Source organism: Dipodomys ordii, unplaced genomic scaffold (genome assembly GCF_000151885.1).
Source record: "Dipodomys ordii isolate 6190 unplaced genomic scaffold, Dord_2.0 Scaffold212, whole genome shotgun sequence".
NCBI lineage: Eukaryota > Metazoa > Chordata > Mammalia > Rodentia > Heteromyidae > Dipodomys > Dipodomys ordii.
The window spans coordinates 968,385-985,881 of record NW_012267428.1 but is presented as its reverse complement, the minus strand read 5'-3'; the positions used below and the strand labels follow the sequence as shown (position 1 = coordinate 985,881).

At 47.8% G+C, this 17,497-nt stretch overlaps 2 protein-coding genes across 10 annotated transcripts in view; one reads left to right on the top strand and one right to left on the bottom strand.

Annotated features, from left to right (window-relative positions):
* The window catches only part of Capg (capping protein (actin filament), gelsolin-like), a 19,835-nt gene extending 10,611 nt beyond the window's left edge, over positions 1-9,224 (top strand). For all 4 annotated transcript variants that reach the window (XM_013035466.1, XM_013035467.1, XM_013035465.1 and 1 more), the window contains 9 exons: positions 1,013-1,048; positions 1,234-1,406; positions 1,505-1,659; positions 2,102-2,269; positions 3,867-4,016; positions 4,978-5,070; positions 5,562-5,694; positions 7,956-8,044; positions 9,021-9,224. In XM_013035466.1, the coding sequence (XP_012890920.1) occupies positions 1,026-1,048; positions 1,234-1,406; positions 1,505-1,659; positions 2,102-2,269; positions 3,867-4,016; positions 4,978-5,070; positions 5,562-5,694; positions 7,956-8,044; positions 9,021-9,086 (1,050 nt within the window). In that variant the 5' untranslated portion in view covers positions 1,013-1,025 and the 3' untranslated portion in view covers positions 9,087-9,224. The remainder of the gene's footprint in view (positions 1-1,012; positions 1,049-1,233; positions 1,407-1,504; positions 1,660-2,101; positions 2,270-3,866; positions 4,017-4,977; positions 5,071-5,561; positions 5,695-7,955; positions 8,045-9,020) is intronic.
* Positions 9,225-12,498: 3,274 nt separating this feature from the next.
* Elmod3 (ELMO/CED-12 domain containing 3) overlaps positions 12,499-17,497 on the bottom strand; it is a 28,007-nt gene continuing 23,008 nt past the window's right edge. For 4 of the 6 annotated variants that reach the window (XM_013035470.1, XM_013035475.1, XM_013035474.1 and 1 more), the window contains 3 exons: positions 14,260-14,336; positions 13,871-13,998; positions 12,499-13,445 (listed from right to left, as the gene is read on the bottom strand). In XM_013035470.1, coding sequence (XP_012890924.1) covers positions 13,243-13,445; positions 13,871-13,998; positions 14,260-14,336 — 408 coding nt within the window. In that variant the 3' untranslated portion in view covers positions 12,499-13,242. The remainder of the gene's footprint in view (positions 13,446-13,870; positions 13,999-14,259; positions 14,337-17,497) is intronic. The other 2 variants (XM_013035472.1, XM_013035476.1) reach the window with 2 other exon arrangements.

Sequence of the window (17,497 nt, the reverse complement as noted above, 5' to 3'; positions counted from 1 at the left end):
AGTGCCCAAGCCCAGAGTTCAAGCCCCATGACTGACCACAAAAAAAAAAAAAAAAAGAATCTCAAGGGCTTTCCTGTCCCAGCTGGTTTTGAACCACAATCCTCAGATCTCAGCCTCTAGGATTACAGGCATGACATGCCTGGTTTCCTAAGCTTCCTTTGGTCAAGGCTAGCACTCTACTACTTGTGCCACAGCTCCGCTTCTGGCTTTTTTGGTAATTGAGTCTTACAAGTCAGATGCTGGTGGCTCACACCTGTAATCCTAGCTACTTAGAAGGCTGAGATCTGAGAAATGTAATTTAAAATCAGGCCCATCAGGAAAGTCTATGAGACTCTTATGTCCAATTAACCACTAGAAAACTGGAAGTAGCACTATGGCTCAAAGTGGTAGAGCTCTCAAGAGCCTAGGGACAGTGTCCAGGCCCTGAGCTCAAACCCCACAGCCAACGGAAAAAAAAAAAAAAAGACTCATGAACTTTTCTGCCTGGGCTGACTTTGAATTGTGATCCTCAGACCTCAGCTTCCTGAGTAGTTACTAGGATTACAGGTATGAGCCACTGGTGCCAAGCTGATTTTAAACTTTTCTAATATAAGCAGTGATTCGTCAGAAATCTATACCCCAAGTTTGCACAATATCCAGGATTCAGGATAGATGAGAAGAATGAGAAGTCATGGCAGGAAGAAGACACTGGCCTAGAGGTCTGAGATCTAGTTTCCATGAACTACCCTCACTAGCTATGTGATCTTGGTCTTACTGTCTCTGCCTTATTATTATTATTTTGCCTGTGTAATAAAGCCAGGACAATCTTTTCTTGGGCTCCTAGATGTCAAGTAGTTGATGAATATGTATAAATATATACAAAGTATATGTATATATAAAGAATATATATATACAGATATATCTATATATATATTAGTTGATGAAAACTTGGCCTCCTGGATAGGCTTCCCCAGACCAGTGTAAGAGGTGATTATTGTGGCCTTTGTGATAACTATGGCTTCTTTCTTTCCAGATCTGGAAACAGTATGTACACACCAATCCCCCAGAGGTAGGTAATGTGTCCCATCTCCTCAATCCCCTTCCCATATTTCTCTTCCTTTCAAGGGCTTCTCCTCCCTCTGCACTGCTGTCCTCATTCCCAGACCTCAGGCCCAGGCCTATTCAGGTCTCTCCTTGAGCCAGGTCTCTCCTTGTGGGCCCTGAACACTGCCAACCCTCTCTCCCTTCCCACAGTGGCTCTCCATTCCCAGCCTCGGTACAAGATCCCGGCCTGCACATATGGCGAGTGGAGAAGCTAAAGCCAGTGCCTGTGGCACGTGAGAACCAGGGCATCTTCTTCTCAGGAGACTCTTACCTAGTGCTGCACAATGGCCCAGAAGAGCTCTCTCATCTGCACCTGTGGATAGGTAAATGGGTTGGGCTGAGTGAGGGATGTGGCCTGGGCAGGGGTGGAGGCTGGCATGGTTCTCAAAGGCTTTTTCCTGTCCCCTCCCACCTGTCCCAGGCCAGCAGTCATCTCGGGATGAGCAGGGGGCTTGTGCTGTGCTAGCTGTGCACCTCAATACCCTGCTTGGAGAGAGGCCTGTGCAACATCGTGAAGTACAGGGCAATGAGTCTGACCTTTTCATGAGCTACTTCCCAAAGGGCCTCAAATACCAGGTCAGAACCCGCCTCCACACACCCACCCCTGGGCCTTCTCTCAGAGTCAACATTGCTTCTGCTTCTGTTATTTGTGTGTGTGTGTGTGTGTGTGTGTGCGCTAGTACTGGAGCTTGAACTCAGGGCCTGGCCTCTGCCTGTTGATCCATACCCCTAATTCCAGATTTTTGGTGATTACTTGGAGATAACAGTTTCATGGGCTTGCCTTCCAGGATTGGCTTCAAACTGTTATCCTCAGATCTCAGCCTCTTGAGTAGCTAGGATGATAGGCTTGGGCCACTGGCACCTGGCTCAACCCTGTTTCTGGCTAGTTTGTACTCTGTCAGAGCTTCCCCAGTACACTCAATCATGTTTCTCCCCTTTTCTTCCTATCTTCCAATGGGAAGGGGTGCAGAGGGATCTGGGTCTATCAGCCATCTCAGCCAAGCCTTCTGGTTTGCAGGAAGGAGGTGTTGAGTCAGCATTTCACAAGACGGCCTCCGGTGCCACCCCAGCTGTCATCAAGAAACTCTACCAGGTGAAAGGGAAAAAGAACATCCGTGCCACCGAGCGAGCGTTGAGCTGGGACAGCTTCAACACTGGGGACTGCTTCATCCTGGACCTGGGCCATGTGGGTAGATGTCCAGACCGGGCACTTGTGTTGGCTATAATTGAAGGCGGCAGGGCCTGGAGTTGGGAAAATGGAGAGGAGTCAAGAAACTGTAAGCTTTCCCAGTGGATCGATGCAAGCATGAAAGGAAGTCCTTATATTTAGCCCTTAGCATCCACAAGGAATCATTTCCAAGCCCCACCAGGGACACCAAAATCCATGGATGCTCAAGTCTCCTATATTTTCCATGACTCCTAATATTACATTGTGAATGCTGTGAAAAGTTGTTTCACTATATTGTTTAGGGAATAATAACAAGAAAGAAAAAAAAGTCTGTTCAGTTCAGATGCAGTTTTTTTTTTCCCTGAATATTTTCTTCTTTTGTGTGTGTGTCCCAGTACTAGGGCTTGGATTCAGGGCCTAGACAATTGTCCTTTAGTTTGTGTGTGTGTATATATATATATATACACACTGGCTCAATGGTAGAATGGTGTTCTACCATTCTACCATTGAGCCAGCTTCCCAGCTCCCATTTTCGGCTTTTTCTGTGTATATGGTACTGAGGAATCGAACCCAGGACTTCATGCATGCGAGGTAAGCACTCTACCACTCTACCACTAAGCCACCTTCCCAGCCCATTCATTCACCTTTTGTTGTTGTTGTTGTCGGTCCTGGGGCCTGAAATCTGGGCTTGGGCACTGTCCCTCAGCTCTTCAGCTCAAGGCTAGTGCTCTACCACTTGAGCTACAATGCCACTTCTGGTCTTTTCTGCTAATGTGGTCCTGAGGAATTGAACCAAGGGCCTCATGCATACAAGGCAAGCACTCTACCACTGAGCCACCTTCCCAGCCCCTCATTCACTCTTTTATTCACTCATTCAGTACAGATTTACTTTGTATCTAAATATGTGCCAGCTCTGTTTTAGCAGTGGGTGAATGCCAGGTAACAACACAAAAGAAAACATCTCTTAAGCCAAGCACCGGTGGCTCATATCTGAATCTTAGCTACTCAGGAAGCTGAGAGCTGAAGGTTGTGTTTTGATGTGAGCCTGGGCAGTAAAGTCTGTGATACTCTTATCTACATTTAACCACCAGAAAACCAGAAGTAGAGCTATGGTTCAAGTGGTAGAGCATTAACCTTGAGTAAAAAACAAAAACCTCAAGGACAAGGCCCAGGACCTGAGTTCAAGCCCTGGGCTCTCTATCAGTCACACACACACACACACACACACCACACACACACACACACCCCTACAACTCTGGAAATGGAAGTGGAGCTCAAGTGGTAGAATTCTAGCCTTGAGCAAGAACATTCAGGGACAGTGCCAGGCCCTGAGTTCAAGCCCCAGGATTGACACAAAATAACATCTTTTCTCTGAAGCTTACTTTTAAGAGAAGGAAGAAAAGAGAAATATGCTTAAGTATATGACATGATGTGGTGAAAAATAAAACGGTGAGAGAAGTGACAGGCAAAAAGCACTCTCACAGAGTGTTGTCACTGCTTTTCTCTGAGGCCTCTGTCTCCTTGATCATCTGCCTCTGGGGACAGTTCTTCAGGGAGGAGAGCAGGGGCAGGACTCAGGCAGCTGGCTATGACTGGACTCTTTGCTTCCTTGCAGAACATCTTTGCCTGGTGTGGTGGGAAGTCCAACATCCTGGAGCGCAACAAGGCGAGAGACCTGGCCTTGGCCATCCGGGACAGTGAGCGGCAGGGCAAGGCCCAGGTGGAGATCATCACTGATGGGGAAGAGCCTACGGAGATGATCCAGGTTGGAGAATACTGGGGTGGATGGCCAGATGGCCAGCAGCAGTGATAGGCCAGAAGTGTGTGGATGGCAGATAGAGGATGGTAGGGGCACTACTTGGGGCTATGACTAGCTCACATAGTGTTTCTGTGTGATGAAGAATAAGCAGCCCCTCCAGGTGCACAGTTGGGACAAGCACCCTGGGTATGGGTAGAGTGGACTCAGCCCTGGATCATTTCTGCTTGGGGCGCTAGTGTGGGACAAAATGTCCCCATAGGGGGGCTGGGAAGGTGGCTCAGTGGTAGAGCGCTTGCCTTGCATGCCTGAGACCCTGGGTTCGATTCCTCAGCACCACATAAGCAAAAAGAAAAAAGCCAGAAGTGGCGCTGTGGCTCAAGTGGTAGAGTGCTAGCCTTGAGCTGAAGAGCTGAGGGACAACGCCCAGGCCCAGAGTTCAGGCCCCACAACCGGACCCCCCCCAAAAATGTACCCCATAAGAGCATGCTGAGAAAGAGCTACATTTATAGTTTAAATGGTAATTCAGTGTCAATTGAGAAATAATTGCTAGTATTTGAGTCTTAGTGTATATATCATACATTCTATAATTGATCATGCAATGGATATGTTATAGAAATAAATAGTATTGAAAAGAAATCTAATTTGTTATCTTAGAAATCTAATGTGGGCTGGGCACCTGTGGCTCGTGCTTGTAATCCTAGTTACTCAGGAGGCTGAGATCTGAGGATTGTACTTCAAATCCAGCCCAGCAGAAGTCTGACAGACTCTGGCAGATCTTGAGGGGTGGTATAAGTGAGCACTCACCATGGGCAGAAAAAAAGGGAAAGGTTCTAGTTTATGGCAGCACACACACACACACACACACACACACACACTCACACTCACACATACATCTAATCTGGGTGTGATGGCTTGGAAGCTTTGGGGCAGAACTCCCACCCTACTTGATCTGCTCTGGTTCCTGCAGGTTCTGGGCCCCAAGCCTGCTCTGAAGGAGGGCAACCCTGAAGAAGACCTCACAGCTGACCAGACCAATGCACAGGCTGCAGCTCTGTATAAGGTGGGACCTTCCCCTGGGACCAGTGAGCGGGTAGGAGCCTACTTAGAGCAGCTGAGGGGGCCTTGGGGCTGAAGACAAGAGGAGGATGTAGGAAGGTGGATGTAGGAACCAGGGGAGTTTATGCAGGGGTTGCAGAGGCAGACATCCGTATTGCGGGGAGGGAGAAGGGAAAGGGAAAGGGGTGGGAGTTGGGGAGATGGTCGGCGATAAATGCCATTTCACTTCTGGTCCCTTCTTAGTGAAGGTTTCAAGCCAGGACTGAGTTTTAATTCTTTTAAATCTGTGCATTCTGAAATGAATTTAGGGCCTGAGTGCTGTGTGGTGAGTGAGGTGATGGGTTGGAGAAGGGCACCTTGGGTTTGCTTTTCAGAGCTTATTTTCTACCATTTGCTCCTCGGTGATGGGGCTGAGGCTCACCGAAGAGGCAGGCCTGGGCAGCAGCCTTGGGCTCAGGTGATGATTGGGATGTGAATGCTGCCTGTCCTTCCTAGGTCTCTGATGCCACTGGACAGATGAACCTGACCAAGGTGGCAGACTCCAGCCCTTTTGCCCTGGAGCTGCTGATCCCTGATGACTGCTTTGTGCTGGACAATGGGCTCTGTGGCAAGATCTACATCTGGAAGGGTATGTGTGGCTCCTTCCCACCAGCCTGAGGTCTCTGTAGCTGTCCTGAGCTGAATAGGTTTTCCACTGCATGGATCAGCCTGCCCCTTGGTGGCCACTCCCACCCCATAAATCTAGGTGGTGGCTCTCTAAGTAAAGCCAGCTTCAGAATCCACAGAACCTGCGTCAACACATTGTTGGGCACTGCCCCAGAGATTCACTTTTGGAGGTGGATCCTGAGCATGTATACCTAACAGGTTCCCAAGGGGTGCCCTGTAATTCCAGAGAACACACTTTGAGAATCATTGTCCTAGCTCTTTCCTAGGCCTCCAGAGCTTTTGGTCCCCTGACCAAAGATTTTTGTCATGAGGTGTGACAGAGGTAACTTTTAGATAAATTGTCACTTTATGAGGTACAAAGAAAACTAGCAGAACTTGTTTTGGAAAGAGGTGTTATCAACTAGAAAGAAATGCTGTTGGGCAGAAGCCTGTCTGGCTTTGACGATAGGAAAATATTGAAACTAAAGATCCTGAGTATCCAGGCACTTTTCTGTGATTTTCTTTTTCTTTCTTTCTTTCTTTCTTTTTCTTTCTTTCTTTCTTTCTTTCTTTCTCTCTCTCTCTCTCTCTCTCTCTTTCTGTCTCTCTCCCTCCCCCTTCCTTCCTTGCTTTTTCACTCAAGGCTAGCACTCAACCACTTTGAGTCACAATGCCACTTTGGGTTTTCTGGTGGAGACAAGAATCTCACGGACTTTTCTGCTCAGGCTGGCTTTGAACCATGATCCTCAGATCTCAGCTTCCTAAGATTATAGGCATGAGCCACTGGCGCCAGCTAGTTGTCATTTCTTCATCTTTTCTTACCTGATCAGATTATAAATTTCTGTACTTCCCTGAAGCTCTTGATGACACCGCATTTGCTCAATAGATAGGGTTGAATGAACCAAGGCTGAGAAATCACTAGTTCCTATTCTGGTTAGGAATAGTGGTGACTTGCTGTTGCAGGAACTGACCTGGAGCAGCAAGTCCACTAGCAAGTTTCTAAAGATTAAGAAACATTAATTAACCCTTAGGGTGAGACTAGCCCTCTATTGCTGAGACTCATGTGACCCCTAAGGCCAATGTCAAGCCCCATAAAAGGGTCTATAATCCTCAAGCAAGGAACCATTGCAGAAAGAGAAAGCAGAGGAGAGACAGGAAACTTGGGAGGCCAAGAAAGAAAATAGGTTGGCGTGGAGCTGGGCAGTTCACTGAGGAAGGACCCAGAGGGTTAGTTTCAGATCCTCTGTATTTCTGAGGACTCTGAGAGCCTGACTAGAGTATCTGTCCTAGGGAAGCTGCCCTCCTTACGAGCACAGGCATTGCCTGAAGGCGTAGGTGATTTCTGTAGTGCTGTCTCTCTCTCTCTCTCTCTCTTACTCCTGAGTAGCTAAGATTACAGGCATGAGTCACCAATGCCCAGGTTGTGATATTCTTTTTTTTTTTTTTGTCAGTTGAGGGGCTTGAACTCTCCACCTGGGAGCTGTCCCTGCTCAAGGCTAGCACTTTATTACTTCCGGTTTTCTTGTGGTTAATTGGAGATAAGAGTCTCAAGGACTTTCCTGCCACCTTCCCTGGCCTGTTGAGGGACTCTTTAGCAGTATGAAGTCAGTTGCTAAAGAATTTTCCCAGGAGGGGCTGGGAAGGTGGCTCAGTGGTAGAGTGCTTGCCTTGCATGCCTGAGGCCCTGGGTTCGATTCCTCAGTACCACATAAGCAAAAAGAAAAAAGCTGGAAGTGGCGTTGTGGCTCAAGTGGTAGAGCGCTAGCCTTGAGCTGAAGAGCTGAGGGACAGCACCCAGGCCCAGAGTTCAGGCCCCACAACCAGACCCCCCCCCAAAAAAAAAAGAGTCCCTTAACATTCTTGGAATCTCCTGGTCCAGTTGTTTATAAAGTTGTCAGCTATTCTGTGACCCTTCCCTGCCTTAAATTTGCTTAATTAAAGTAGGATGAAAGCTGGGATACTGGTGGCTCAAAACTGTAATCCTAGCTACTCAGGATGCTGAGATCTATGGATCACGTTTCAAAACCTACCTAGGCAGGAAAATACATGACTCTTATCTCCAATTAACTACCTGAAACCAGTGGTTCTGTGGCTCAAAGTGGTAGAGCACTAGCCTTGAGCAAAAGAGTTCAGGGTCAGTGCCGAGGGCCTGAGTTCAAGCACCACAACCAACCAAAAAGAAAAAAAAATGGATGAAGATGAGAGAGGTTCACTTTTTAAAAAATATCTCTTTCTGTTATCCAGGGCGAAAAGCTAATGAGAAGGAGAGGCAGGCGGCCCTCCAAGTGGCTGAGGACTTCATCTCCCGCATGCAGTATGCCCCCAACACTCAGGTAAAGAGACACCCACACCCCTAGCCCCTAGTCCTGGGGCCCTTCCCAAGCCTCCCGCCCTTCAGACCAGATAAAAGGAGCAGGACAGCCTTAGGAGTCAGGAACACTCACACCTCCTCTCAGACCCACCCTGGAGAAGGTCCTTCTCAATCCTTCACCATTTACAGGTGTGTAATTGCTGGGCTGCAGTGGCTCATGCCTATAATCTTAGCTGCTCAGGAGACTGAGATCTAATGATTGCAGGTTGAAGCCAGCCTGGGCAAGAGAGTCTGTGAAACTTGTACCTCTAATTAACCAGCAAAAATCCAGAGGTGAAGCAGTGACTCAAGTGGAAGAGTGCCAGCCTTAGCAAAAAAGCAAAGGGACTGCACCTCGGCTCTGCATTCTTGCCCCAATATCAGCACCAGGAGAAAAAAAAAAAGTGTTATTTTAAAGAGGATGTTGGGCAATATGTTATGGGCTGGTTTTCACCCTGGGAACCTTGTATTTCTCCTCTTGGCCACTGTTTCTGGCTGCTACAGCCTCTTGTCACCCCAGCACAAGGATTCTATAAGTCATTCCCATATAGCTCATCCATAACTGATGGCATCTCCAAAACTACATCCATGCACCTGATAAGATTTTTTTTTGGCGGGCCTGGGTCTTGGACTGAGGCCTGGGCACTGTCCCCAAGCTGCTTTTGCTCAAAGCTAGGACACTTGAGCCACAGCACCACTTCCAGCTTTTTCTGCTTAGGTGGTACTGAGGAATGGAACCCAGGGCTTCCTGCATGCTAGGCAAACACTCTACCACTGGGCCACATTCCCAGCCCATGATGTGTTCTTAGCTTGTATCTGTGATCTTGTGTCTGGTCTTGTCTGAGGGAGCATTTCTAGCTTAGACAGCATACAGACTTGGGCCTAGGGTGCCATTTCCTCTCTGGCAGAGGCAGAGATGGCCGCCAGGTCAGCCTTATTTCTCTCCCATTGTCCTGCAGGTGGAGATTCTGCCCCAGGGCCGGGAGAGTCCTATCTTCAAGCAATTCTTCAAGAACTGGAAGTGAGGGAGAGAGGGTCTCTGTGTTTGCTTCTGTCCCTTCCCCCACCCCTGGGCTTCCTGTCCATGCTTTCCTCTGGCTGCCGGGTCAGTGCTGAGGTACCCTCTGCAGATGGAAAATAAAGGAAAACAAGTGCCTTCTCCAGCTTTCTTCCTGTGCTGCCTGCTCTGGGCTGATTCCTATGTCCTACCTGCAAGACACGGATGCCAATTCCACAGCCTCTGAGGGGCCAGCACTGGCTTTGCAAAACCAAGACAGAAGTGCCGGAAGTGCTGGGGGCTGGCTAGGGTTTAGTTCAGTTTCACATTCCCTGACAGGAGAAGGTTGTGTCTGTGGCTTGGGATGAATCTCCACTAGACCCAGTCTTCCTTCCTTCCTATCATTCCTGGGGCTGGGCCTGGGTACTGTCCCTCAGAACTTCAGCTCAAAGTGCTCTACCACTTGAGCCACAGCCCTACTTCTGGCTTTCTAGTGGTTAATTGGAGATAAGAGTCTCACAAACTTTCCTCCCTGGGCTGGCTTTGAACCATGATTCTCAGATCTCAGCCTCCGATAGCTAGTGAGCCACCAGCCCCTGGTCCCAGTATTTCTTTTTTGGGGGGCGGGGGAGGGGAAGGGGTCCAGTCATGGGGCCTGAACTCTAGGCCTGGGCACTGTCCCTCAGCTCTTCAGCTCAAGGCTAGAGCTCTACCACTTGAGCCACAGCGCCACTTCTGGCTTTTTTCTTTTTGCTTATGTGGTGCTGAGGAATTGAACCCAGGGCCTCAGGCATGCAAGGCAAGCGCTCTACCACTAGGCCACCTTCCCAGCCCCGGTCCCAGTATTTCTTTATACACCCTAAAAAAGTTCCTGCAAGGCAGATTTGAATGATTATGCTGGCAGAACTAGAGGATTGTGGCCTGCAGTACAAATCTGGCAGCTTCTTCACAGATAATGGTGCGCTGATAGACCTGGCTGTTTTTACCCTGCTGCTCCAGGGTAACTTACACGCCCTCCCCCTTGTTTTTCTATGCCAGTCTTGGGGCTTGAATTTAGGGCCTGGGTCCTTTTTTTTTGTCAGTCATGGAGGTTGAACTCAGGGCCTAGGCTCTGTCCCTGAGCTTTTTCACTCAAGGCTAGTGCTCTACCACTTGGGCCATACCTCCACTTTTGGCTTTCAGTGATTAATTAGAGATAAGAGTTTCATGGATTTTCCTATCCTGGCTGGCTTGGAGCCATAATATTTAGATTTCAGCCTCTAGAGTGGCTAGGATTATAGGCATGAGACACCAGTGTTCCCCCCCCCCACTCCCCCAGTAATGTGGCTTAAACTCAGGACCTTACATTCTGTGTGTGTGTGTGTGTGTGTGTGTGTACTGGGGCTTGAACTCTAGGCCTGGGTGTTGTCCCTGAACTCTTTTACTCAAAGTTAGTGAGTGATAGCTCTATTTTCAGCATTTTGTGGTTAATTTGAAGTAAGTCTCACCAACCTGAGATAGCTTCAAATCCTGTTCCCCAGATCCCAGCCTCCTGAGTAGCTAGGATTACAGACAGGAGCCACTGGTGCCCAGTTTACTCAGCTTTTTTGTTCAGCATTGGCTCTTCACCACTTGAGTCATGCCTCCAGACTGGCTTCAAACTTCAATTCTCCAGATCTCAGTTTCTTGAATAGATAGGATTATAGGCATGAGCCATTGATACTCAGTTCATTTTATTGTATAATGGTGTGCTAGTAAAATATCAAAGAGGAAAGAGTGCCAAATAGCAAGAAGAAAGAAGCAGCCAAAAAGAAGCCCCATCTTAGAGTATACGTGCATGACAAGGACAGGGTGTGAACCCAAGGGAGCCTGGACCAGAGGCCGTGTGACTCGGAAGGGCTCTAGTTGCCCTGACTCATCCTACCTTTGTACCATAAGGAATATTGTGGCTTTTGAGCTATGACACAATGGATTCTCCATCCCACATATAAACAAACATCAAGTTTATCTTGCTGATTCTATGTCAGAAGCATAGAAAAATGAGGTCCTGTGTGTGCTCCTCTCCCAGCCCTTGTCTGACAATCTACACAGGAATTTATGCCCCGGATTTTTGTGTCTGTGCTGGTCCTGGGGCTTGGATTCAGGGCCTAAGCACTTTCCCTGTGCTTTTGTGTTCAAGGCTAGCACTGTACCACTCAAGCCACAGTTCCACTTCTAGCTTTTTGGTATTTAATTGGAGATGAATTTCACAAATTTTCCTGCCTGGGCTGGCTTCAAAACACGCTGCTCCTAGCTCTTGAGTAGCTAGGAGTATAGGCATGAGCCACCAACCTTCAGCTATTTTACTGAAGCACAACTTCCTGTGTAGATGGTCATTGACTGGATTTTTTTTACAAACAGGGTTGAGAGTGAGGGGGGGTACACCTCTCATTTTTAGATCTATCTAGTATTTTATGTCTCCCATGAAATGCCTAGGTTTTCCCAAGAAAAATATAGAATTAACATTAGTATTCAGAGGGCTCATATTCTCATTCCCATCCCCAAACCAGGCCATCAGCAGAATTGCAGCTTAAAAATTCCTGGGCTTATCCTGAAGCCTGAATACGTGAGCACTCTGGTCTGGAGGAAAGAAAGGCTGCTGCCACCCCTGCTGAGGTCGCTGGCTCCCTTCCAGCCAGAGGCTCCCAGGACCCTTAAGGCCTGGTTCCTGATGTGCTGGGAGCTGTGTTCTTAGCCTGCTAAATGAGTCTGAGAACAAGCAAATGGAGAGGAACCACATATCCTGACATTTGCTCCCAAGTGGAGGCTGAGCTGTCTTTCAACATCCCTTCCCCCTGCCTCATGCACAGTGACTTTCCTGCCATCTCTGCCAGTCAGCTGAGGACAGGTTCTAGAGGAAGTCTTGGGAACAAAGCAGGACAAAACTGCAGGGGTGAAGCTACATCTGGAGGCATACTGCTGGCAGTAGTCACAAGATCCTTCTAGACTTGGATAGAACCCCCTCTAGTGATTCAGTCCCAGAGAGGGCTGCAGGGGTTGGGCAACAGTCACCCATAGCTCCCCTTGAGGGAGAACGGGAACCTGGTGTGTCTCTTATCTGTTCCTGCCTCAGATCTGATTCCCTGGTCAGTGGGGAGCAACCGAGCCAAGGTTGGAAGGAAAACCCAGTGTGGACCTACTAGTTATCATTAATGAGAGCCAGGATACCTCATCCCACTGGCTAGAGCTTACACTGGGTCTCTGGTCCTGCAAGTGCAGCCATAAGGAAAATGGACTCCTGCAAGCTTAACTGGAGTTCAGCCAGTGTGCAACTTCTCATTCCTAGGGCCCTGAAGAGACTGATAGCCTCCTGCTTCTTTCCCCTTCCCCCAGACCGGGGACAAGAGAGTCATAAGAAGGCCTTGCAAGACCTGTCTTGGAAGAAAATATCTGAGACCCATACACTAGAATAATTTCTTTTATTTAAAAATTGCTGGTGTTTAAGTGAATGTCCTTCTTTACCCAACTAGGCCAGAAAACCATCAAAGGAAGGGTCAGCTTCCACAAGAGGCTCCAGCCTAGAGGTGGTTAGGATGGTGCAGCCACAGAGATCCTAAAGTAGCCACTTGTCCATTTCTACATCATAAACAATGTGGGGAAGAGAGGGGTAAGCGAAGGCTAGGCAAGTGTAAGGACTAGAAGCTCAGAGGGCCCTGAAAATGCCGTGGCTGGAGGGAAAAGCACATCCCCACCCCACCGTCAGCCAGGCAGAGGTTTCTTCTAGGTTATGCTGCCCTCTGCTGGCTGCAGCCATTACCACTTTTTTTTCCTCTTGGAATTCCTAACAGTGGAGCCCAATTGCTGTTAGGGGGTTGGAATTCTAGCTTCTTCTACTTGGGAATTTCCTCCCAGATGGGGTTATGGGAATACCTGGTAAGGCTGTTCCCTCAGGATCTGTTCCCTCAAATTGAGATATCTGGAATTCAACACTGTAGACTGGATCCCATCTGGGAATGAACAGAGTTCTCCTTGGTCCAGAGAAGGGGTCAAGTCTAGTGCTCGAGAATGTTCCAGGCTGGTGAAGGTGCTTGCCTTTCTTTAACCAAATCCAAGAGCTTCCTAATCTCACCTGCTGAGGCGGTAAGGGGCTTGGCCTAGCCACACACCTTCTGAAAGTGCTTGTCGCCTAGCCACCAAATCTTCCTCCCGTCTGTCTCTGGGTTTGGTCAGATCAGTCCTGCACCTTCAGAGGAGTGAGGCTGCAGGTCACACACACCAGTGAAGGTGAGATCCTTGGAGTTATGGCCTTGTGGCCCACAATGCTTCTGGGATCCCAACAAGGAGGCCTGGCCCTTTGAGACCCGGGCCAGATAGATCTCCAGGGTCCTGAGCAGACGCCGTGGGCTCTTCTTGGCCAATGCTTCCAAGTCTGGAACAGAAAGGATTGGGGACCTGAAGGCTTAAGGAGCTTTAGATGGCTCAGTAGACAGGGCCTCAAGCCCAGCACCTCAACGCTTATCCTACGAGACAAAACTAAGTCTCCTAGGATGGAGGAAACAGAGGAAGATGAGCAACCACAGAGCCCAGGGACCACAAACCCATCTCAACTCTGAAGAGACAATCCAATGGCTGGGCTCCAGCTTCCGGTTTTTGCTTCAGAAGATGTGATTATCAGGTATATAGCTGGAAAGGGAGAGAAGTGGTAGGAGATAATGGAAAACAAGTGGGCTCCAGAGATTGGACTGGACAGAAGCTGGGAGTGCAGCCTAGAACCATCTAACAATCACACTGGGGTCTTTGGACCTGGGAACACAGGTGTTCTTGGCCTCCACCTTACCAGGAGAAAGAACACACCTTTGAGGACAAAGCCTGAGTCTGAGATGGTCTTCTTCTGGGTCCTCCACACATGTGCCAGGCGGAGGAAAGTGGCGGCATAGAAGCTGTTTACCACTGGGATAACCTTTTGTTGCCGATTACACTCCCTGTAGGACAAGGGAAGTGATCTGCTTAGCCACAGCTGGAGGCCACCACCTCCACATTCTTCTGCCCTCCCTCTTGGTCTCCTAGGAGCACCATGTTCTAACCAAGGAAGGCCCCATCTTTCTCAGTTTGGCCCAGAAGACAGGCCCATGGAGACTCTGACCAGGTTCTGGAGGAGTTGTCAGGTGAGGAAGGGAGTTGTGTAGAATAAGGCTGGGGTGGGCCAGGCCTGGACTCTGCTGGTGGCAGTGGGGAGGACTCACCTGGAGAGACACTCCTCCCTCAAGGCCTGGATAGCGATGCGTGTGATATTCACGGACATCAAACAGAAAGGAAACTGCTGGAATGGGGCAGGAGGGATCAGGTCAGTGGCCATGCCAGGCGTCTCCTTGTGTTCTTTCTGTCATCAGCACCCTAGGGTGGCCTGAAAGCAGTACTGGCCTTTGAAGCAGAAGCTGACATTACTGTTACCTATTCCCATCTCACAGATGAGGAAGCTCATCTTAGTGACTTACAAAGCTTTCCTGAAGCCTAGGAACCAGGATTCTGCCTGAGCTGATTTCTCCCACAGCTGGTCTTCATGACCAGGAGCCAGTTCTCCAGCCTTTTTAGCATTCTGACCCTTTCCTTGCTCTTCACGATGCTCACAGACCATGTACCTCCTTGGGTTGGGACGCAGGAGTCATAAAGCTCAGATCCCTAACTCTAGATTCTTGTTCCTTGAGATTTTCTGCCCAAAGCTAGTGCTTTACCACTGGAGCTACAGCTCTACTTTTGGCTTTTGGGTGCTTAGTTGGGGAAAAGGGCCTCATGAACTTTTTTTTCCCAGGCTGGCTTTAAGTAGTGATCCTCAGATCTCAGCCTCCTGAGTAGCTAGGATAACAGGCATGCGTCACTGGCACTCAGCTTCTGTAGGCTTTTTTTTTTTTTTATCAGTCTTGGGACTTGAAGTCAGGACCTGGGAACCTTTGGCTTTTGTTCTATACTAAGGAATGCAGCTTTCTGCATGTCTTCCTCAGTGTACACTTCAGTGTGCTACTCTGGAAACTAACCCATCACAACTGCAGGTTCCCTGGGAAACTGCCCTTTCTGTTTAGAAACAAAGCTTGGTTGGTTTTGTTGTTTTGTTTGCAAGTACTGGGGCTTGAACTCTGGGCCTGGGTTCTGTCCCTGAGCTCCTTTTGCTCAAGGCTCGTATGGTACCACTTGGAGCCACAGGTCCACTTCCAGTGTTCTGGTGGTTAATTGAAGATAAGAGTCTCACAGACTTTCCTGCCCAGGCTGGCTTTGAACTACGATCCTCAGATCTCAACCTCCTGAGTAGCTAGGATTACTGGTGTGAGTCACCAGAGCCTGTCTCCTCTTAAAGGTTCTTAATCTATTCTTCCTCTGGCTTCTGGCTATCTGGCTGCTCATGGGCACCTCATTCGAAAACAGAGAAGATGCCAAGTAGGTAAAAAGGCAGCCTTGACTTGTTGGCATGTGCCATTGCACAACAGAAATGCCTAAGAAGCTGCTGTGCAGGTCACATCTAAGGATGCAGCAGGGTACGGGAGTGGTGTTTAAACCAGGATGGGCCTCAGAATACCTATGGGTCCACCTTAATGTTCCTTTCTTATGTTTATTCATACACATATCCATAATACATAAATGCTCATGTTAAATGCTTTAATGCTTTCTTTTTAGAGGGGCAGGTTCCTTCCTAAAATTTTTTGTGCTCATATTGGGCTTTAACTCAGGGACTGGGTGCTGATCCTTAGCTTTTTAACTCAATGCTGGTATTCTATTACTTTAGCCACTGATCCACTTGTGGCTTTTTGCTAGTTAACTAGAGAAGAGTCTCACAGACTTTCCTGGTCAGGCTGGCTTTGAACCAGGATTATAGGCATGAGCCACTGGCATCCCAACTTCTTCCTAATATTTAATAATAATAAAACCAACCAAACATTGGGTACTGGTGGCTCATGTCTATAATACTAGCTATTCAAGAGGTTGAGATCAGAGGCTTTGGTTCAAAGCCAGCCTAGGAAGGAAGATTATCAGACTCATCACCAATTAATCACAGAAAAAGCCAGACGTGGTTCTGTGGCTCAAATGGTAGAATGCTAGCATTGAGCAAAAGGATAGAACCCTGGCCCAGAGTTCTTGCAAACAAAACAACAAAACCAACCAAGCTTGGTTTCTAAACAGAAAGGGCAATTTCCCAGGGAATCTGCAGTTGTGATGGGTTAGTTTCCAGAGTAGCACATACATAGGCACACACATGCAGAAAGCTGCATTCCTTAGCATAGAACAATGTCCTTATGTGCTTATATTTACCTGTATCTCAGAAGAAAATTCTGTTACACTGTGCCATAGAACTGTCTCTCAAAATCAAATTCAGGAAATAAATACCTGAAGGCTGTGGAAGAGTTAATGTGCAGAATATCTGCTGAAGCAAGTGATTTGTCTTTTTTTCTCCTATGCTTACAAGCAGGGTTGTGGCTGGCATCTGCGTACTTAGATTTTGAACTGGTTTCTACCATTCCCTAATAAGAGTGGCTCATATTTCCTGATCTGCTTGAACAAGCAAAATATATGCTAAACATTTGCTTTCCTTGTGATGCTATAATTTACTGTTTTTATGCTCATCCTTGGGCTTGAACTCAGGGCCTTGTACTCTTGCCTTCCTGCTCATAGCTGGTGCTGTAAACCACTTGAGCATTACCTCCAATCTTTTTGCTGGTTAATTTGAGATGGAGTCTTGAAGACTTTCTGGCCCGGCCTGGCTTGGAACCTCAATCTTTCGATCTCAACCTCCTAGGTAGCTAAGATTACAAGTGTAAGACACCAGTGTTTGGCCTGTGGTTCTAGAATTTTGGTATGTGGTTGGCATAGCATAATCGATCCTAATAAAAACCCAGTTCCCTGATTGGCAACATTTTACATGTACCATGGAATTGTGTGCTGGAAGAGTTCAGTGAATCTTATGAAAGTTCCTTGAGAAAGTTCTTCAGTTTTGAGACAGGCTCTCAATATGTAGCCCAGACTAGCCTCAAACTCATGATCTTCCTCCTTCTAGAAAAAGTACTTCCAAGTGCTGGGATTATGATATTGGCACCATGCCCAGCCGGGAGACTTTTGGATCCCTGGCTTCATATGGACTTGGTCCTGTGCACTTCATCTCTTTGTTTACTTTGCATCTGCATTATTAATTTAGCTGTGAGCATGAGTATAATGATTAGCTGAGTCCTATCAGATCCTAGCATTCCTACAAGTCCTAGCAAATCGCCCCTCCTGGAGTGACTTTGAGAGCCCAATTCTAGTGCTGTATGAGAGGAAATCAAATCACTAGTCATTATAAAAAGTACAAGATAGATTTTATTTTCTACAGTTCATTTCTATCATCCCTCTTTCTATCTCAGAGTGCTGTGTGCATTAATTAAGATCACATACTCAACATACTAAGTGTAAAATTTGCCCAGGTAAATGCGGACAAATGTTCATCCTTTTTTTTTTTTT